At 28.8% G+C, this 23724-nt stretch overlaps 1 protein-coding gene across 4 annotated transcripts in view; it reads left to right on the top strand.

Moving 5' to 3' along the window:
- Positions 1–23724, top strand: part of LOC132944876 (potassium voltage-gated channel subfamily KQT member 1) — a 264923-nt gene that overhangs the window by 236126 nt on the left and 5073 nt on the right. For all 4 annotated transcript variants that reach the window (XM_061014406.1, XM_061014407.1, XM_061014408.1 and 1 more), the window contains 8 exons: positions 4362–4488; positions 8923–9098; positions 9951–10097; positions 10987–11097; positions 19247–19450; positions 19547–19730; positions 21191–21305; positions 21664–21820. In XM_061014406.1, the coding sequence (XP_060870389.1) occupies positions 4362–4488; positions 8923–9098; positions 9951–10097; positions 10987–11097; positions 19247–19450; positions 19547–19730; positions 21191–21305; positions 21664–21820 (1221 nt within the window). The remainder of the gene's footprint in view (positions 1–4361; positions 4489–8922; positions 9099–9950; positions 10098–10986; positions 11098–19246; positions 19451–19546; positions 19731–21190; positions 21306–21663; positions 21821–23724) is intronic.

Raw genomic sequence — 23724 nt, forward strand, 5'->3', positions numbered from 1 at the left:
TTGTACGTTTATAGTTTTGTTTTTCAATTTTTCAACACCTTTGTACATTATATACGCAAGCACAGAAGGGCTAACTGACTATCACGAGAAAAAAAATAAAAACTCGTTCACACAACATAATTACTTACTCGATTGATTGACAACATTTTCTTGTTAGCACTAGGTCATTTCTCGTTCACATGACAAAACATATTGTTTAAACGATATAATTTTCTTGTTGACGCTAGTTGATTTCTAGTTTTCATAACAAAACGTTATTATTTATAGGGCCCTAGAAATAAATCCCCGAGTAATAGAGGCATACACCTGGCACCATACCTGGCAACCTAACCTCTGCTCACTTATGCATATAATATAAATTATATATAAATCTATTTATATATAATTTAATAAAATTAAAACTTCTGTTGCTATACACTCGTCTTCTTAATTTTTTTTTTCAACTTTTAACCTATTGGATCAATGAGATTTAGGATTTCACTAACTGTTGATTGAGTACCTAACAACTAATCCAACATTAATACAGTTTCTATGCATCCATTTGTATCCATGAAGTTGGAGTGAACCATGAATTTGTGTTTCAATAAACTGGTAAACGTCGTTATACTTAGAAAACTTTATTCTTCTACACAAATTTAACTTTTTCAATTTTCTTTTTTAAAGTATACACTATACAGACATTAATATACACTTGATGGTTTTCTAAATGAAAACAAATTTCTTTATGGCTAAGGCCTAAATGAAAATAGTGTATAATGTATTCATCAGTTTTCATATTACAATAACTAAAAAATACCTGTGTAGGTTGTAACAACTACAGAATATATTAATTTAATTAATAAGTACCTAGGTATAGGTACCGAGTTACAACTTATTTCAAATATAAATAGGTACCTTCACTTGTGCATACGGTATTATTTTAAGAAAAAGTAAATTGAAATTATGTACGTCGATCGTAAATACTAACTATACTTATTAATAAGCTTTGTGGACTTTCTTGGACTCTTTACTTTAAATTTTACTGTACATAAAAGTAGTGATAAAATGAACCCGCTAAAAAAATTTTTTTTACACCTTTATAAGTACACGTGGTTTCATTTCGGGGTCCCTATAAATAATAACGTTTTGTTGTGAAAACTAGAAATTATCTAGACAGTGACAACAAAAAAATTATATCGTTATAACAGTGTATTATCATTCAAACAATAAATTGTTGTCAATCAATCGAGAAGTTATGTTGTGTGAACGAGGTATAATTTTTTCCTCATGATAATCAGTTGGCCTTTCTACACTTCCGTAAAGCATTGACAATAAATATTTCTTATAAAATAAAAATAACTGAACAAAATATTTTCTTTAAGATATAAAATAAAAAGTATTGGACGATCAAACAATTTACAATTATACGTTTATAGTATATACTAGTATTAATGATATATTACTACGCAGTTTTAAGTTTTTAAAGTTTTCATATTTCTTTTTTTTTTTTGTTGTTTATGGTAATTATTATGTATTACTATGTATTTACCTGGTGGATAAACTAAAATGTTTTTTTTTGAGAATTAAGCCATTTAGGTAGAATAATCTCATTCGTAAATAATAATATTAGAGTACTTACTGCAGTAAGTCTATAAATTATTATGAAATTATAGTAAATATAATAACTAAGTAGAACTTTAAAAGTAGATGTATAAACAACCAACCATGTTTGGGGTGAATTAAACGTCGAGTACGTGGCCAATATCAATAGTTTAAAAAAATAAATAAAATCAAGAGAAAAGATTTGAATATCATTAGATTGAACGTTTCTACAGGACCATTTTCAGTCAATATTATATTATAATACACGGTGAATGCGACCCATAATGTTAAGTACCTATTTATGTATCTAATAAATAATTATTAACAACCGTTGTTGACACCCAACAATTTTATAGAGTTACGTAAACCAAGTGGGTGTTTTGAAGAAAATAAAAATGATGTACGTACGATAACCATAATAATACAATACATAACGTTCGACCTTTGACGTTAGACATCCAGCGAACAATTCAAACACCATAAATAGCAATAATGTAATATGATAATATAACACATGGAAATATTATGTGTATCGTTGGTTGTAAATATACAGTGATGGTACGGCGTGGCCTTTAATGTTATTCATATGGCCTAGAAATTGGTTTACGGTTCACTGGCGTTTGAAAGAAGCCTTTCGTGTAGTACTGTAGGTACTTGCATATTTTGATGATCATATACTGACAATATTAGCACGATACTACTATAATACACACACAGCTCGCAAGTAATTCAGTAACGATGCACGGTTCTTACAATTTTGTATACACACATAATATGTGTAGGTATATTATATTCACACATGTCACTCTTTACTTGCTAAATATATTACTTGTAATATTTAAATGAAAAAATAATACATATACCTATTCTCCAATAAGTATTTAAATATATTTCAAATACTTTTCCATCTTCTATTTTTATTTAAATAAACATTTTTTTAAATGAGAAGAGTCAATAGACAAATCCGACGTAAAAGTATAGGTACTTACTCTGGATTCTTTTATTGGAATATTTTTAATTATGAAATCACAAAATAAGATTATCAAATATATTTAAGTTTATAATTAGGTATGCAGTATGCACGCATGTATGTGAGTAAGCGTTAGCCTTGCGCAAAAAATACGACTTTGACAAATATTTTATTTTTATTTTTGTCAAGAAAAAATATTATATTATATATTATAGTTTATACCTAGAAAATATAATGTCAATTAATATAGTGAAATATACGTCTATGTTGAAATACTGCAGCTGAAATAGCCAATATATGACAGAATTACATACAATATATTATACAAGAGAAAGTACGTGCTATATTTAATAACATCATTTACCTATCTAAATAAATTAAATACAAAATTATTTTATCATCCTAATTGAGCGATAATTAATATTTTACTGTACGACGTTGTCAATTCATGCGATACATATATTATGCATGTTTATTGTAATATTATTGAAATTTAAAAAAATAAATATATTATGTTATTCACAACCACCACTCTTGCTGCAGGTCGTAAGACGGTCGATATCTCGATGCAAGTATAATATTATTGTTATACTGTATAATTACCTACGGACGGAATGCTTAACCTATATTCAAGAGAAAAAAAAAACTGTTTCTTCATTAGATATGTTTTTTGTAAATAACCATTTATTATAAAAACGTACGTTGTTAAATTTAGAACATCTTCCAATAATTATGGGTACCTTGGTAAATGGTCAGTGTATTTATACTATATTGATGTAATGTATACAATTGGGTAAGACAACCTGCACAGGTTTTTAGAGTTCACATATTAATATATTATATTATTATTGTAGCGATCCAGCAGCTATATCGTAAACTTTGGCAATAAAGACAGGCCTCGGACGAGTTGCAGGCTGCAGCAATATAGGCAATTGGCTGATTTCGCAATAAAAAAACCCATTTTTCTCGTTCGTTTTGACCAGCCAGGCATCCGTGGCAGTTTTCCGACCTCCGAAATTTTAGGGTACAACCATAATTGGCCGTGGCCCGTAACCATTTCAATAATGAGAAAACCATTTTACTCCAAAAAAATTTTGTTTTAATACTTCATAGATGTAAAATATATATTATACTAATAAAATATAATATAATAATAGAATTATAACGATAATAATATCTGATGCCACCTAGTTCCTATACACGCAATGTTTAAAACAAATTATTTCTACTTCATTGTTGTACTTTACATGTACAAAAGCCAAAAAGTAAAAACTCATTCTATATCAAAATAGTAAAATATATTATTATAATTTTATCATTAATTAGGTGTAGGTATGTCTTTAATATTATACATTGTTTTAATAAAAATTTATCTCATGTATCAGTTTTAACTTTTATGACATATTAAAAATTGACAACACTACATAACACACGAAATACAAATTTCCTAACCACTGAACAGTATTGTTGGACCCCGCCAACGGCACTGTCCAGTGATTATGTTCAAAAGACGAGAACCACACAATACATTTTATTCATAATTTCAATTAATAATGAATTATTTAACCATTAGATATTATGGTTGGAGATATTTGCCCCTAAAATCTAAATTATCTTTTATGTACATTATCCAATAAAGTTCAAGTCGCTATTTATTTTGTACCTTAATTACAAACAAATCGCATACAAATATTACTTTTGTAAAACTATTGCATGTACTACAACAGTCGTATACACTGGTTGCATTATCCCCAGTTTCGTCTACATAAATAAATTAACAATAACTGTCAATTTTCGTTGTCTTACGCAGGAAATTTGCCTGGTCGTGTTCTTTGGCGTCGAGTATATGATACGATTATGGTCGGCCGGTTGCAGGTCCAAGTACATGGGCACTTTCGGCAGGTTCCGTTTCGTCCGGAAACCCATATGCATCATCGGTAAGTGAATATTTTATGATAAACGCAATGCGTAAATATATAGGTATCTATATATTTATGTAGAATTATTTATCACATAACGCTCGAAATAACTTAATGTTGCCGATGTTTATACTTGTGCCAATTTTTACCGGTATTAACGCAATTGGGTAGCTTATTATACCGTATAATATTAATGTTATGATAATATATAGGCATAAAGGTAGTATATATAATATATTAGTTATTTTCACTCAAATCAAACTATTTTCGTGAATTATTTTGTACAGGCACAAATAAAATTATGTGTACATAACTCTGGACATAATATGCGTTCGCATAATTTTACAGAGCGTAATGGATTACGAACTTGCATCATCAGGAATTTGGTAAATAATTATCGCTATCGATGTATATAATATTATAACCGCGAGCACTTGCATTCCAGTTACCCGTATAGATATTATTACGATTTAAAACATAATACACATAATAATACTAAATATATTATAATAAATATGATAAAAATAAAATGTATATTCATTTAAACGCTTTTTAAATAATTTATACACAATTTTTGACTTTTTTTTTTTATTTATAACTATTCATTCTGATGTGACGTTAGTAAACAGCTTCCTCCACAAACTATTCATGTGAAACTTGTATTATTTACCATATACCAAATTTGCCTAATGTTTTAGTAAATAATATCTTTTTAAATAAAAAAATTATTATTGAAGAAGATAATGGGGCCGGCTTGATACGTTCGCGTGTGAGGATTCATCATCACTCATGAGTTCACGATTTAAAATACAAATTCATTAATTTGTTATTACAATTAAATTATTAGGTACCTACGATACATTTTTCTCGTAAAACTAAAATATCAATATGAATAAGTACATACTTTTTTTTTCTTTATTTCAATATAACGTAATAATATTGTATAATGTAGTTCAATGTACTTATTTTCTATGTTAAGGAACAAATATTATTTTCAAATGGTCATTTTTATATTTTTCTCAAGTCGGTATGTTGATTGTATAGGACTGTAGGTATTTGCTATCAAATACTTCATCCCGAGACTGGCCTTTAACAAAAAGTTCTGTATCGTCTGCATAGTAACCTAGTTTTCCACGATATGTATTCAAATAATTTATTTAGTTTATGCTATATTTTTATTAAAGAGTTGGCCGATAGAGTGATCCCTTGCGATATACATCATATTATTAAAGTTTCTTCAGTTAATTAATTGTTGTTTATTAAGATGTGCGGTTTTCGATAATTTTTCACGATCAACTTGTTGCATGATATTTGGATTTGGTAGATTGTTTTTATTGAAGATAAGGGTGCTTATATTTGTGACTATTGAAAAATGGTCAGTTAAAGAAGTATGAGCAACAAATACTTTAAAATTGAGTTGAAATATTAGATTTTAAAAGTACATGATCTAAAGGATCCTCCTATTTATTTTGATCTAATTTTATTATATAGTTAATGAGATTAATAAATTAATAAATCTATTTAAATTAATAAATTAATCGTTTATTAAATTATGATGGTTATTACCATTTACATTCTAAATCGTTGTTGATTAGTAGCTAAAATATTACAGAATAAAAGAATAGTTAGATATAGGCATATTATACTGAGGATAAAAATCGACATAAAATAACAGTAAACGGTTTTAGGTTACAGGTTTTTAACCGGTAATCGGTTTCAAGCCGTTGAGTAAAGTTTTTTTCAGTTCTAGTATCCGGTTACTTGGAGCTTGAGAATTTCATCAGTAGTTATCTAATTTTTGATAATTTTATCTAATCTTAAGTGGTGTCTAAGTTGCTGTTCATATAAATATTTGCGGCACTGTTACCTTTCGTTTGTGGTATAGTTTTGATAAGTGTACTTTTTCAGTTTCTCCTCTGTTTTGTTTGAGTTTTTTTGTACAATCTTCACGATCAAATACCACCCTTTTTGGTTTCATAGAATCTAAGGGTTCGCTTTCATGTTAGAGCATTTCATATATAATTCATCATTCATACTTGATGCTTATAACCTATATTACATTGAATACTGGCATCATTTCGTGAATCTTGGAATACTTTGGCAAATAAATAACAAATACGACTTAACACAATGAACAAACGGAACTGGTCGCATCCTAAATTTGTACACCTAATATTATCATTTATTTGAATGCAATTCACCTGGCTTTTAGGAGTAGAAAACATAATTGTATCTTATTTTATGAGTACAACATTAACCAAATTGAAAGAATTCCTAATAGGCAGTATTTACAGGACATATCAAGAGAAATTAAAATTAAAGTGTTGGAATGTAGGTGTTAACTACTGGTTTTAATATACTTTTGATAAATCAAAAATATACCACAATCATATCGTAAAACATATAATATTTAATTTAATTCTATAACAATTTGAATTATTTTGAACTCAAATTATTATAAAGGTATATTATAATGTTTAATCCATTACAAATCTTTACTTTCGCAAACTAATAACTCGCCAATATTTAAATTTCTTTAATTGAATTAGTACAAAATTGCCTATATAGAACCCTTTAAAACTTACTTTGGTGAACTTGTAATTCTGTAATACAATTAATATAACTTTTTGAAAAAAAGAATTTAGTACATCGATCGTGTTTTTTGTTTGTTCTTTCCAAAATATTTTTTTCCATTTTTTCCAATATCTGCATAAATGATGTAATGTGAAATTCATTAAACCAAATGTAAAAAGTGGGAATGTCGATGTCATTTTGATAAGTAGGTATTGCATTCTAACGGAGAATACAAATCTATTTTCAAAATTGACTGACAAAAATGGCACACATTTAGCCAAAAACAAAAATTGTTTGTGTGGTACAATTATGCGGGCGAGTCGTTCACGCTAATAATTAATAATTATTTACCACGCACTGTTTTGCACGATATGTACACAGCACGCACGCACTTAAGGATATTGCCTGTATCGAACGAAAAATAAACGGTATCCAACGTCTTCCAATATTGTTTTCTTGAAACGATTCCACAAAATTGCCTATGGTCCCTCAACAACAACTGTTACTGTTGCGTACCTTTAACAAATTCAATTATTATCATATTGTATTGTAAATTTGTATTGTTATGAAACCACTACAACGATGTACGTACAATCATAAATATTTAATTCCCCCCTCCCTAAAAGCTATTGCCTTAAAAAGTAACGATTTTATGAAATCAATTTTCACCGAACGATTTAAATATATTTAGTTATTAATTTTATAATGACCTTAAGTTTAAAAACATATTATCTTGTTCGATATTTTTCATTCACAGGTCACTATAGTCACGAGACTATTATAATATTATGATGGTTACGTATAAATTAGTAAATAGTAAATTCGGTAGACTTAACACTACCAACTTATTATAGATACCTAGTTATAATAAAACCAATATCCTCGTCTAAATCTCTACAAGCAGATTCATATTATGATATTATGTCACACGGTGTGTTTAAATAGTTAATGCATACCTAGTTATAGTCTATAGCTGGTATACAATACGATCGGTTCGTGACGTTCGTGTAATGTATGTGTGGCGTGTGCAGTGCATGTGTGTTATGGGGGACAGAAACAAAAACGAGTTGAGGATCGAAATAAAATATTCTGACAGCGCACATGTTCATACAATATAATAAAAATATAACATTATCATCCATTATTGTGTACATCGAACAGGCGTTAATTTAAATGTTATCAACGCTGACAGTCAATGCGTACTATATAACTGCAACTGCGGCGGCGTCTGCAGCTTTATAATGGCATTACTATGTAATCATTTCAAACACGGAACAGTTTGAAATTTGTAAAAAAAATAATGCACTGACCGCTTGTAATTAAGTTTCACGGGATTTACCTAAAACAGCATATATGCGGTGCGTATATTATGGTGATAATTATTTAACAAATAGTACAACGCAAGTACAGCAAATTTGTACTCCGTGCACCGTACCTGTTTACCGCCGCAGACTGCAGCTATATATAGTAACAATAATAATATGCAATTTTCCTTCGAAAAAAAATGTCATACATGATTTTCAGTTTCATATACCTTTATACATAATTTATAAATATATATATATCGTTAAACAGTGGAATATGTAGAAACATTAACAATTATGTATTAGTAAGTCTGTCATTTAGTTTATACTTACGTTTATAAGAAGTTTAAAAAAAAATAATATTATCGAACATCTGTTTGTTTTTGAAAACGAGTACTAGAAAATTGTGTATCAATTTATTAAATCTTCAATAGTTTTTTAGAAAATAAACACTATACGCAATTGAACGATCAAAATTAAAATTACATTTCTGCTGGCCGTGTTCGATCTTTATACGAATACATCTAATATTGAGCTTTGTCAGTTATTAACAAAATTACGTTTTATTCCGCAGATCTAATCGTTGTCGTGGCGTCAATCGTGGTCTTATCAATCGGTTCCAACGGACAGGTGTTTGCCACATCGGCGATAAGAGGCATTAGGTTTCTACAAATATTGAGAATGCTTCACGTGGACCGTCAGGGCGGTACATGGCGGCTTCTCGGCTCAGTTGTATTTATTCATAGACAAGTGAGTTTCGGGGACATATTTTTAATAAAACAACGTTTGCAAAACGATCGAAAGTCAAAATACCCCTACTACCTATACCTATATTAATATTATTAATTATTATTATTGTTGTTGTTGTTGTTGTGTTACTTGCGGAAACGTCAGAGCAGACTGCAGGCACGCGGTAAAACTCGTGAAATAATATTAATAATATTCGGGAGAATCGAATAATAATAATATATTCGCCGTGCCCGTGAAGGATTTCTAAGCAGATCGAGACCGCGGCGTTCTATTGCAAATTATAATGTTATAGCTAGGAACCAAAAGTTTTTAATTAAAAAACTTTAATTAAAGGCAAACAAAAGCGAAATGTTTTCTGATGTGAACCACGCGAGCTACATTATGTGAATCGGTTGCGGCTGTACATGTATATAGGTATATTATGTTGTCGTGTGTATAATATACAGGGAGAAGAGTGAAAACTGTGTGAAAAATTGACAACTAAATAATATTATATCATAATATAGGCCGGTAGCAATATATACGGACGGTGGTGCGGGATTCAGTCAGTCTATTGTTGACCGTTGTTGTTGTTCTTCTTGCGTTCGATGTGATAGAAGATAATAATTATTGTGTATTTATTATTAAATTATTGTGTAAACGTGTTGTAGATGACGCGCGAAAAGAAACTATCTCGGAAACATAAATTTTCAGTTCATGTTTTGTTTGAGTTTTTCACCTCTCGATCGCCACCACCGTGACAGTTTCCACCCTTGACTATCGAAACGTTTGCTAGTTGCGAAATTATACAAACTAAAGCACTAGTGCGATCGCTATTTAATTACGGTTTTTTTCTTATTGATATTATTCTAGGAGCTCATCACTACGTTGTACATAGGATTTTTAGGTTTAATATTTAGCAGCTACTTTGTTTACCTCGCTGAAAAAGATGCGGTCAGTAAGGACGGGAAATCCAGAAACGATTTTTCTAGCTACGCGGACGCGCTCTGGTGGGGAGTGGTAAGTTAATTTTGTGTACACGTTTTTGGTTGCAATTGGTAACGTAGTTTTTAGAATTTTTCTCGGATATACAATAATAATATTATAAAAATAGTAATAATCTTAATTTTAGTAGTATTTGGGATGTATATATATTTGTAAGTGTACCTACTATAATATTATATTGCAGTATGTACAAAGTTTAAATATTAAAAAAAGTTTTCACCACTGTATGTGCCGCCACATAAACAAGAAATTAAAAAAATAATAATATAATAATTTTTATTTTATCAGTATACTGACATACATTTTGCTAGTTTCGATATATTTTCGTCCAATTTATGGTTATTTCTTTTTGATAAATTAGTTTATTATGAAATTATTTAAGTTTTATAAGACATCTTGTACCTAATTGAATTATATTTTTGAGAAATTGATCGTCTTATAAAATGAATTGGTTTAGTATTCGTATCTTAAAACTATATAATAGGTATGAGATTATAATGTTTTTCTGACTGTTTTATGTCTTAAAATCAAAAAAAATTAATCCAATCCTTGTTTCAAATAACATATTAAAATATTGATTTTCAACATCAAGTAGCTAAACTTGTTGATTTTAACATTGCTCTAATAAACATTACCATATGTTTAAACAAACAATAAATTTACTATATACAATATGTGAGCAAATACCTATGTCGTAATGTCGTTTATTGTATAATATTATGATAAAGGTAGTTGAAATAAATTGTATAATTTCTAAGACGTAGCTATAGTAGGTAGTTAAAAGTAACTTTTCGAAATTATCTTGAACTTCTTACGTATTAGATTTATAATATAAAATATAAAGAGTCAATAATACTATGAACAGAAAATAAATACACTTTTTATTTGTTTCCATCATCTCTAGATCACTGTTACGACGATAGGTTACGGTGACGCAGTGCCTCAGACGTGGATCGGCAAGATCGTCGCCTCGTGTTTCAGCGTGTTCGCGATTTCGTTCTTCGCTTTACCAGCTGTAAGTTAATGGATGATTAGTATTAGTATTTAGTATAATATATTATCTGTATGCGTTTCAGTAGTGTATCTAGGAATTTTCCAAGGGGGGGGGGGGAATTTACATTTTTTAGTAGACATTCAGTATACACGTATTATATTCATATAGTATTATATATATGTTGTATTGGGTACAAAATTTGGTCTCCGGGGGGGATATGACCTCCATATGACACCTCCCCCCCTCCGTAGATACGCCACTGGTGCGTGTATGTGTGTGTGTGTGTGTGTGTGTACAAGCTTGAAAAAAAATAAGACTCAGAATAATCTACTGGATGGATTACATGCCTGTAGATATATTATAACTTATAAGTGTTTTAAATTAGAATAAATAAGAATTTATCATCCATAAAATTTGTCTGGGTTAGAGTATATAATATATATGTCCGTTATGGTTTTATCCTCGTCAATGTGAATGGAATCATTTCTGAATAGCCTTTAGTGAAATATCTAAGATTAAATACTAATTAAATTAATGGCGTTTGACAAAACGCATAGTTAATGGAGGAAATATTATTAAAACTACTTGGCTTATGTGTATATATATTAAGTACTTTGCTCAGCCGAAATGACCGTACCACGAAACTAATGGAATTTGCTTAATTAAAATATTATGATGGAAATAAAAGAATAACTAACTGCATTTTCTATCTCAACTCCTTTATATCACGAAAAAAACGCGAAACGTTATTTTTTTGTGAACTTTAAGCATTTTTACAAGCAGAGTATTTAATGAAATTAAATTGCTTAACATTTTATGTTTACGGCACGCGCATAATGTCAATTACACTATTAATAATATTGATTAAATTTACAGTAGGTACCTGCTACCTATGTATTATACACACAGCACACATAATCTACCTACTATAAATAGCCGTATGCTTGTATAACGTAGGTATAAAACATTTTAACATCTAGGTATATTTTTAAACTACCTCGCCATAAAATAAAACATTTTCTCTTTCCGAAATAACGAGGTTCAATTAAAAATAAATAAGAGTACGCGTTACATTGGTTATTAATTGCATTTATTTAAAATTTAATTTAATGATGCGATGATGATAAATTGTTTGGTAGGTATAGAGCCCATCATTAATAAAGTAGTCGTCGACCGTATAAAATGGGTGCATGTAAATTCAGGAGTTATACAGTTAGTTCCACATCTGGAATTATATCTATGGCTGAATTCCGCCCGATGATATACGCATAATTAGGTCAAATTTTTTCGTAATTGATAGGTACCTACTCTAAGTATAATATTTTGACATATTGTGTTCGAACAGTCCTAAGTCTGTAGATATAAAATATTTTTTAACGATGTTGTAAAGTACTAGTAGTAAAAGTATTCAAATACGTTTTAAGTATAATCAAATACGTATTTTAAATACTTTTGTAAAAAAAAGTATTTTATATACTTTTTCGAAGTAGCGTTTCTGTATTTAAAAACAAAATATATACTACATTTCTTATACTTTAATAATTCTTTTTAATATATATTTTCTATTTTAATTTTAAACACGTAAAATAAAAATAAAAATTAGAATTTATATACTAATATATTTTTTTACTGTGAATCATACTCAACCAAAAATCAAATACATCGGCAAAGAAAATATTTTACTATTTTAAAGTCCCACCAAATGATGCGGTGCACAATATTATATATTATATAAAGTTAACGTAAAACATGAAAATCGGTTCAGTTGATTTATAAGGAAAAAAAATATTTTCTAAACAATTTTAAAGCATTTAGGTATAAATACTTTATTTCAGTACTTGTATTTTGTACTGAAATACTGTTTTTGCTGAGCATTCAAATAAGTATCTGTATCTGTACTTTGATACTTTTATATCTTTTGCAAGAATGTTTTTTGACTATAATAGGTTATTTTTTGGAATGCATTAGGTGTATACGGTTATTTGTTTTAGAGTTACACCAAAAACCAAAGTTTTTGATTTTGTCGAAAACCGATTTTGCGTAAAAATTCCCGTTTTTCCTTAATTTTTATTTTGTTTTTCCCTGCGCTTTTGAAAACGATAAGGAATGTTTTACTTTTGACCACCCCCTCCCCCCAAATACCAACTTGATTCACTTTTAAATCAGAAGAGATACTGTTGAAGAAAGACTAAAAAATTTAAGCATTTTTACTGTCCAAAAAGGTGTTGAGAGACTCAAAAAAAAAATTAAAAATTAAAAAACACATCTTGTAAGATCAATACATTCATCGCTTCACTCAGAATCTAAAATTGGATTTTAATAATATAAATTAAATTATTTTCCTTATAAAACATGTATTTTCTTATCCTCTGGTAATTTTAACTCTATCAAATTTGACAAATGTATAGATACAATCACAAAACAATTTAAAAAACCAAGCCTCCCCCCCCCCCCCCCAACGCGCCACTGTCACAAATTCACCGGGTACCTAATAATATAAGAAAAATAAAAAGTGATGATATTTTTTTACGTCATGTGATGATTGATACATATACTACCGTTATAATATACCTACCGTGTGACTATATCGCGATTTCTAATCAATTAATCATTTCGTTATAGGTAGTAATATAGTTACAATCAATATGGGTTTGTGTATACATTATAACGTATTACGCCATGTGTACCGCGATAAGGACGATTTAAATCCGTTGTACATCATAGATAAAATATTTTATGGATTTCTGCATATTATACATAATATATAGGTAGGTACACATATGCGTGCACATATTATTGTGAAACAGTTAACCCTCGCCCTCGGACAGCGTAAATATTCCGCAGGAAATTAACCTAGCTCACGTCGTGACGATATTATAATATTTAAAACATCGTCCCTCATCCATCGGTGCCTACACCGTATAAAATATTATATAATGTAACATAATTTATAGTTTAGTCAATTTGCGGGACTCGACCACGCGATCAGTGGGTGAAATTTTTAAGCGTCTACCCACCAAAATAAATATGTTAATTTTACGCAGGTCATCTTGAGTTACTCAGTAATCCCACCGCGTACTGTAAATGATTATTTTAAGGGATCAACTATTGATTGATAGACTGAAGCTTAGGTAAGTTTATATTGTTGCACTGCCATGTCAGATTCGTAACAGCTTAGCGAAATAACGATTTTTATTTTTCGAATAACCGTCGTATAGTTACCGCGAGACACATTATTATATCGAACAAACTGGAAAGTCATTTAGTTCAATGCTGTTTTTTTTAGGTATTATATCTGTAAGACATTACGAAACGGCTAGAATTCTTAAGCTCAACAAATATGTATAATCTTATTCTGTGCGTTTGCCGTCTTTTACAATAGATATAGGTACTATATAGAAAATGCAAGGAAATCTATTTTCTACGTCATCTCGATCTCTTGCTTTATTTTAATGTTTGCGTTAAAATTCTGAATGGCTTGAAGTTTTAATATTAATTGTATATTCTGTACAATTAATGTTATAGATAACAACGATTATTAACAAAAAAAAAAAATAAACTTAATAAAAAATATTAATGGTCTACACACTACACAGGTACTAATAAGAAACACTATACTGTCTTACATCATGCATGGTTAAAGGTGCATTTCACGCCAAGTTAGACTGACCCAACAGCAAATAAAATAAATAACTTCATGTGAACTGGTTCTATTAGGTATCCGGATACTGAGTTGTTCTTAAAAATGCTGATCATCTATACGACCATTTGGCAGTCCCCATTGAAAGTGTAAACCAAAACTCCTTTCCTCTAAATATTACAGGTTTAGACCTCCATTACAAGTCTGTAATCGTAGGAAATGGAGATGGTGCGCCATAGTTCTTAAGATAAACACAGCAAAATAGAGGAATCTATTCTGAACCATATTTATCTGCCAAATGTCAGGCACTACGTGAGGAGACCAAACATATTTTAATATAGAACGAACCAATACGTATACAAATAAATGATACAATTTATCATATAAAGATTTTCAGAATGCCATCGGATAATACCAAGGACACAAAACAACACGGTCCCGTGGCAATCCATTTAGATAACAATCGTGCTCCAAAAACTCACATACCTATCTGGTTAATCGACAATTTATTAAATATATATATAGATCTTTTTTAAGAATAAGATAATCGTTGACTATCAAAATAATGTAGAACATCTTAACGATATCAGCAAAAAAAAGTACCCGATTTTAACATCAGCCATTTTATCGAACGACATTATAAATCTCAGAGCTACTTCCAATTTAATGAGACTTCTATGTCCTCAATAGCTGCGTAAATGTGAGGGTTTCTACATTTTAATATTTATGTTTCAATACGATTGAAGAAAAAGTAGTCGGACAGGGACAAGAAATGGAGAGCATAGGATGGTGACAATCACATATAGTACGATAACATCTAAATATTTATGTAATATGGAAGAATTAGTTGTAAGACACATGTCGATAAAATAAGTCATTTATATTAGAGTCCAAGTTTTTTGATAAAAATGGAAAAAAAATGTTGAGTCACCTAATAACCGAAAATATGTCCATTATACTCCAGAACTAAGCTTAGTTTAGTGAATTATACTATGTGTTCGCTAAATAATTAATTTGCTAGTCACCATATAACCATTAAATTATAAACAATAATAGGCATAAACAGCATAAAATTAAGAAAATTAACTTGCGAAACATCTTCAATCTTTGTGGACAAATATAACAGGACTATTACAGACGTACCTACGCATTAATATGAAATCGATGAAAAACTTAAAACTCGGTTCTGTTTTCACTATTTGTTATTACTCCTTAACAGAAAATACTTTAGTATTTATAGTAACACTTAGGATTTAATACAGCTGATAAATATTAGTAAATATTAAATTATAATTAATAAACCTATAACTATCATACAACCTTATTATCTATATACATTATACATGAAACTTTTTCTTTGGGAAAATCCAACCAGCTTAAAATAAAACATCTATTTGCAGCTTATTATAACTACTTATATTGTATTTTTATGTGCTTTGTACAAAATTACATTTGTATGCGAATGAAAAATGTTTATCATTCATTGACATGATAAATTTATAATTTATAATATATAAGCACAGTGGACAATAATATGTTATTACTACAATTTTTAAGTATACATGCCATACATATAGGTACATATATTTTAATATTTCTGCCCTTTAAAAAAATTCAAAATCAAGTTTTATATATTTTATTGTAGAAATTTACGACGTTAAATTACTTCGAAACATACCCAATTAAAAATAAAAATAAATTGTGGTATATAATACTTACCTAAGTTATATTAAGAATTAGCATTATTTTCCCATAATGCAAGCTTACAAACATGAATTATTGCCGTGTATAAATTAAAAGAAAAAATAACACCTAATCTTCATATTTTAGTATATTTAAAAATTAATTTAAAACTTTTTATGCATTTAACTACCTATTCTATTATAAATCATGACTTGACCAGACATCGATTTTACGAAAACGGAAGAAAGAGACTAGGTAATTTATATTACACACATTTAATCATAAAAAAATATCTTTTTAACTATAGGTATCTATAAATAAGTACCTATCTGAATTTTATGAAGGTTTTGTCAAAGATATTTCATACGATTTACAAGTAATTTATACTGTTAAATACAATCACAGTTATCATCGCTAGCCATATAATGTTTACAATGCAGTGATTACTTAATACTTATATATAAGTATAACATTAATGTATAAGTATCAAGGTACCTATATTATTTATAAACCATCGTGGTTTGCTATTTGACATTGGGATATTTAATTTTTGTTTTAAAATCTTGTTTTACGTATATAGTACTTACTCTAAAATGTAAATCCATGTACAAATGTACAATATTGTTAATTAAATAGGTATATTAAATTATTGAAGCCGAGTGGCTTAGTTCAATTAAATTAGTATACAGTTTTCTTATTTGATTTTACAATAAATTGTTTTATGTTTTTCTCAACAAACCACTTGCTTCGGAAAACGAAGGTTCAATACACTATTAATTTCTTATTTTGTCCGTAATTTCAAAGAATATGAGAGCAGTGACCACTACGGTTTAAAGCCATGTTTTACAGTCGGAAACTTGAAAACCATTTTTGTGAATATTTTTATTGTTATAAAAAACTTAGTTTTAGAATGTTATTCATGGTCCAGTAACAATAATTCCTGAATAAGAATATTATATAGCAAATAGGCCGTAGTGAATAAGATTCAATCTGGTTTTCAATTATTTATTGCTACTCAATGTGCATCTACTTAAATGCCCTATACAAATGTTGCCTATAACCTATTTATCAAATTGTATAGCGCACTCTAATTTCATTATTATTTGAAATTTCAATATCATTTTTTTTTCTGACTGATATAGTTTTGCAATTTTTTTTTTTTAATTTCCAATACAATGTATTACTTTGTTCGAAATCATGTAAATTTTATGATTCTTATCAGTAAGATAAAAAAAATCTGTACAAAACATTTTAAAATCAAAATTTAAATAATATTAACAGATGGGCGTGAGTGTATAGTGTATATACTGTATACATATCATCGCAATCTTTATTATATCAAAATGTATATACATATGCAATGTGCATACGTCATGTACCCATTGTACCTTAATCTGCCACATCTTAATATAAAACCATATCCTCTACGCATCGTTCGTTTTTGAAATTTCAAACAGCAATCTTTTTTCTCAAATATACATACCTAAAATATTACATAAAACAATATATTATTTTATTTCAACTTTTAATGTTTACAGACAAATTATGCATATTTATTTTAATATTTTTAAACTGATATTGTAACAACTTATAAGGAAGCTTGTATAACTATAGAATAAAAACAACAATTTTAAATTTTAAATTTCTATAATAAGTAAAAACTCAAAAAAGTCAAATTATTTTGAAAAAATGTATATCATATTTATAGAAAATGACAAACTAAACATTTTATAAAAATTTCAAGTATCTGCGGTAATAAGTTTTTGAATTACAATAAAATAAGAAAATCGTTCGATGAGAAATCTTTAGTTTATGGGTGAATATTCAATATCGTAAAAATTTGAGCTTAAAAAGCTCATAAAAATTTAATTTGAGTTAACAGTTATTTGTTTATTCTGTTAACTGTATAAAACTTAGCTTGTATTCAATTTTTAATTATTTTAAACAACCAAAAATTATTTTTCGATCATAATTAAAAAACACTTTAATAATCAAAAATTTGCCATGGCTATAAACAGCTCAAAAAGAGTCAACATATTTTGAACATTTCATCGTGTACCTACGAAAAATTATCATATAAACATTTGTTGTGAATTTAAAGTATCTTCGGTTATTAGTTTTTGAGTTACACCAAAAAAACTAAATCGATTTTGTCAAAAACCAGTTTAGCACAAAAATACCTGTTTTTCCTAACGCTTTTGAATACTACTTGCAATTTTTCAAATAAAACCAAAAGTACCAACTAGCTTCACTTTTCTACCAAAAAGGTTGGTGAAGTAGAAAATAAAATTATTTTAACTGTCCAAAAGGTGATGCAGAAACACAAAAAAAAAAAAAGTAAAATCAATACATTCATCGCTCCTCTCAGAATCTAAAACAAAATTATTTAATACATACAATTGTGTCATCAAATAAAAAATAAGTAGCCAATCGTACGAACAACATAGTTGAAAATAATAGCCATATTTAAAAATCAAAATACATAATTTGTATAACATAAAATAAGTTATAGAAATAATATAAACTAAACTTATGATTTATAATCAGATTTAAAATGTAGAAAAAAAACTCTGGTAGAAATTACAGAATGTTCGTCATTTAATTTAATTATTTAAATTAAATGGGTTATTGAACAAAAATATTTCTGTTGATAGGTAGCTGCTTTACAATTCAAAAAATGGGACATCTTACATTTTACACTTTTATCTTGCTTTTCGATTTGTGGGGTTTTATTGTTTGATGCAAGTACAACCCTTCTTGGTGAAGGGGGGGGGGGGGGGGTTTACTGTGTATAGTACATATTATCGTATGTTTAAAAACCGTTTAATAAGTGTTGCATAATTATAGGGCATATTGGGTTCTGGGTTCGCATTGAAAGTGCAGCAAAAACAACGGCAGAAGCATTTCAACCGGCAAATACCTGCGGCCGCGATGCTGATACAATGCCTGTGGAGGTGCTACGCGGCGGATAAATGTTTCAACAGCCAAGCCACTTGGGACATTTACATCAAGGAACCGGGACACCCGAAAGATAACTCGTCGTTGAGTAAAGTTAGTCACTTACATCCAAATACTGCAGATGAGTGACGGCGGTACAATAGTATAAATAATAATACGTTATGTTTCTATGTCGTGTTGCGTGTATAGTCTTTGATCATGCAAGTAGCGAAGCGCGCCAGCGTCTTGAAGCGGAAGAGATCAAAAAGCAAAATGGACACACCCGGAACGACGAATAATAATAGGGATTGCCCGCAAGCTCAAACTTTACCCCCACCGCCCAGAAGGGACAGTGACGGCGAAGTCGTTTTCTACATAGAAGAACCCAAAGCGAGTAAGTATACGCACACATATTATTATTATTATTATTATTGTTATTATACCTACGCGTTCGCCGTGCCCACCAATCGATTTGTACGGATTATTACGATGTTGTGAATTGGAGTGATTTTAAATTGTAGCCAAGGGCGTCCAATGGTGGTGGGGAGGGAAGGGGGAGAAGGGAAAGTTTCACCAGATAGATTTTTTTCTGGGTCAATTATCATAATTATTAAGTAATAAGTAGTATAAAATATAACAAAATAAATATTTTTTTAATTGAAAAAAAAAAATTTTTTGTACGGAGTTATTTATATTACACTCGATTATGAACAACGCGACTAAGAAAGTTGCTTAAATAGATTTATGGAATATAGTGGTGGGGCCAAGTGTAATGTGAAGTGTCAACCAAGTTTTAATTTTTTTATAAAAACATTAAGTGTTCATCGATTGCATACAAGAAACATTCCATTTTATAAAATATAATCTTAAATTATCAAATCAATATGGTAATAAACTAACATCTTATTTGTTAATTTAAAATTACATAACAATTAATTAAAACTAATGTTGTAAGATAATGTATAACCATTTTTTTTATTTTCAATCCGAAGATTGATTTTGTCAAATTCAATCACAACATATTGCCTTTTCCATTTACCCCTGTCATTCGCCATAAATTTTAGCTCCCTATGTGACTCCTGCACATTTTATTATTTGGCTGATGTATTTTGTTCTTGATCTTCATCTTGGTCATGTTCCTTCTATCATTCTATCAATTATTAAATTATGCGATTCGTCTCCATTTAACTAACTACATAATATAATTCATAAATCAGTTTTACATTCCCTACCTGTAAGAAAGAAAATATGTCATAAACAATAATTTATCACTAATCGGATAATGAAAACTATGAATATTGTAATGTTAAAAAATATATAGTTTGTGACATAATATTAACATGATATTTCATGATCTTTCGTTTTTAATCTATTTCGGATATTTTACCGTCAACAATTATTCAGATACATTTTCCAAAATTATGTCAGTACAATATTCAAAGTTTTTTTGTAATAATCGTTAATACTTAATGTATTGACGTATTCTATAACATATATTATACATTAAATACATTTTCACTGAAATTAATATTAATTATTTGATGGGAATAATATGAGAACATTTACATTTTTCCAAGTACCTATATGGAAAAGAAACTTATTTTTAAGGGTCAATTTTAAATTTAAAAATAAATAATAATAATTTTTAAATTAATCATTGAAAAACTTAACATTAAGTACACAGTTTAAAATGCATAAGTGGGTACCTACATACAAAAATTTTACATTCCTTTTTATTATATTTGAATGATTTATTTAAATTTACCTCATTCTCCTTATACTATATTCTCCTATTATTTGTATTATAATTATTGTTATAATCGTTATCTTTTGTGTGTTTTCCGTCGTGTTTAGCCACTCCTAATCGCGTTAGAAGAGAAACTAGAGGATATGTCAGCCAGACGAGTTCCGTGACGGAAGCTGCAAGCGACGAAGTCGACTTGGAAATGGAACCAGAGCGAGTGACCACGTGAGTTAGACATTTTGATCTATGCTATTATGTGCCTTCAAAAGAACCTATGTTATTTGCGAGTATGATATTATAAAAATATAATTATAATAACTAAGTGTAGGTCCTATGACTTATGCCCGACTGTTTAGTTTTATGAAAAACTTCAAAAACGGATAATAAGTTCATTTAGTTTTTCATTTAAAAGTATTTATTTAATGAAAGGTTTTAACAGTTTTACAGATTAAAAAAAAAATACAAATTTAAATAACTTTATAATTATTTTTTGTTACCTCGAAGTTATTAAATCGAAACATAGAACCTTTATGTATAGTTAAAACAAATTCAAATATGTTTTAAATTAATATTTGTTATATAGGTTAACCGACGTACACAAAAATGCTATTCGAGCCATTAGAAAAATCAAATATTTTGTAGCCAGAAGAAAATTTCAACAAGCTAGAAAACCATACGATGTACGTGATGTTATCGAACAATACAGCCAAGGTCATTTAAATATGATGGTTCGAATAAAGGTAAAAAAATTGCAGTGTTTCAAAAATCTTAATAAATTATATAAAAAATTAAATATTCCAAATAAACTATTTGTATCTTATATTATGTATCATTCTATTGTACAAGTGATAATGTAGAAAAAATAATTAAATTAATAAATATTTGAACTCATTTTATACTATTAATTGAAATAGTTATACTAAGAAACCGATTTTCAAAGTATTTTTCAAGATTTTATCGACACTTATGCATAGTTATGTTAATAGTTAACACATATACAACAATACATATATATATATATAATAGTACATTAAAAATGTGATTTACCCCTTTCATAATATTAAATAATATTATAATTTTTAGTTAAAGAAAGAACTTTTATACGTTTTTTCTCTTTAACAGCACTTCCGTCTCAAGCAAGCACTTGTGAAAAAATAAAATTTTAGTAGCTTTTAACAAAACTAAGTTTTAGATGTTCCGGAGCATATTTATATAGTTTTTAAGAAATATTCCTCAATGTTTATATAGTATTTGTTCGTAGATTTTCAAAATCCATGTATTTTTCATATTATATTTTTAATATAATAGGATGTATAAATTATACATTTATGAAGTATGTATGTAATTGTAATTTGTGTGTATTTGCTCTAATTATACACCAAAGTCCAAAAAAAATAATTATAATTAATTACATTTGTTAAGTATTGTTAGTAGGTCAAATAATAAAGAAATAAAGTAAACTACTTTTTATAATCCAATCCACACTCAACTAATGAACTAAATAATATAAAGCAAAACCAATAACAAAGCCTACTGACCATGTATTCTTTATAATTTTATTATCCCTTTTAAATCGCTGAAATATTATGAAATCACTTTGAAATCGGTACATTTTTTCTATTCGTCAATTTTTAACAATTTATAGTTTTGTTTATAATTTATAATATCGAATAGATTAAGGTTAATACTAACATAAATGTGTTTATAAATAGTGAAATGTGTTAGTTTAACTTAATATTTTAACATGCCTATAATATTAAGAGGACGCCTCACCCGCATATGTTGGCTCCGTCTTACAAGTGCGTAACATAGCAAATTGTACGCTCAACAGAACACGTGTAAGCGAGTTATGAGTATTTCAAAATTGTAAATTGTTTGTACATCTTAAAATACTCATAACTCACTTTAAAACTAAAATATAATAAAAAACCCATGAGATTGCCTAGATATTAATCTTACCTTTAAATTTTATAAGAGGTCAATTCACTCTAATTTTTAAACTAACGGAGTTACACGTGTTCTTCTGAGCGTACAGTTTGTTATGTTATGCACTTGTAAGACGAAGACAACGGGGTGAGGCGTCCTCTTAAGCTTTAATCTTTACCAGAAGACGTTACAATAATATTGATCGTTATTACAATCAAAGGTCATCTGTCCCATTTGTCAATTATCATAATTACCTAGGTTTAACTGTAAGCGTTAAACTTCGTTGGTTCCCCTATCAGAAGAACTCAAAACATTTTCTTCTCGATCGTCTAATTTCTTCAAATCTATTGCTAATGCTTGATATGGCTCTAAACCAATATTTTTATTTCTCATCTTCATATGAAACAAGTAGACTATGGGTATTCTTCTAATGTTCAGTCTCTCTCACACATTGTAATGAACTCAACAACCTTCAAATACCACACCTATAGTCTATCATCAGAACTCTAAAATCCACCGCATCTCTTACTATTGAAGTAGAAATGATTTACTCGCCTTTAACATCAGTTGAAGCTAGATGGCTAGCCCGTAAGTTCCTACTTAAAAGATTAGAAAATCTTCACCCTGACATCTTCTATAACTTCCTTCTATTACTCTTGGCGCTACGTCCAAAAACCATTACCCATTCTTAACGTACAGTCGCCCACTTTCACACAGG

This window comes from Metopolophium dirhodum, chromosome 5 (assembly GCF_019925205.1).
Source record: "Metopolophium dirhodum isolate CAU chromosome 5, ASM1992520v1, whole genome shotgun sequence".
Classification (NCBI taxonomy): Eukaryota; Metazoa; Arthropoda; class Insecta; order Hemiptera; family Aphididae; genus Metopolophium; species Metopolophium dirhodum.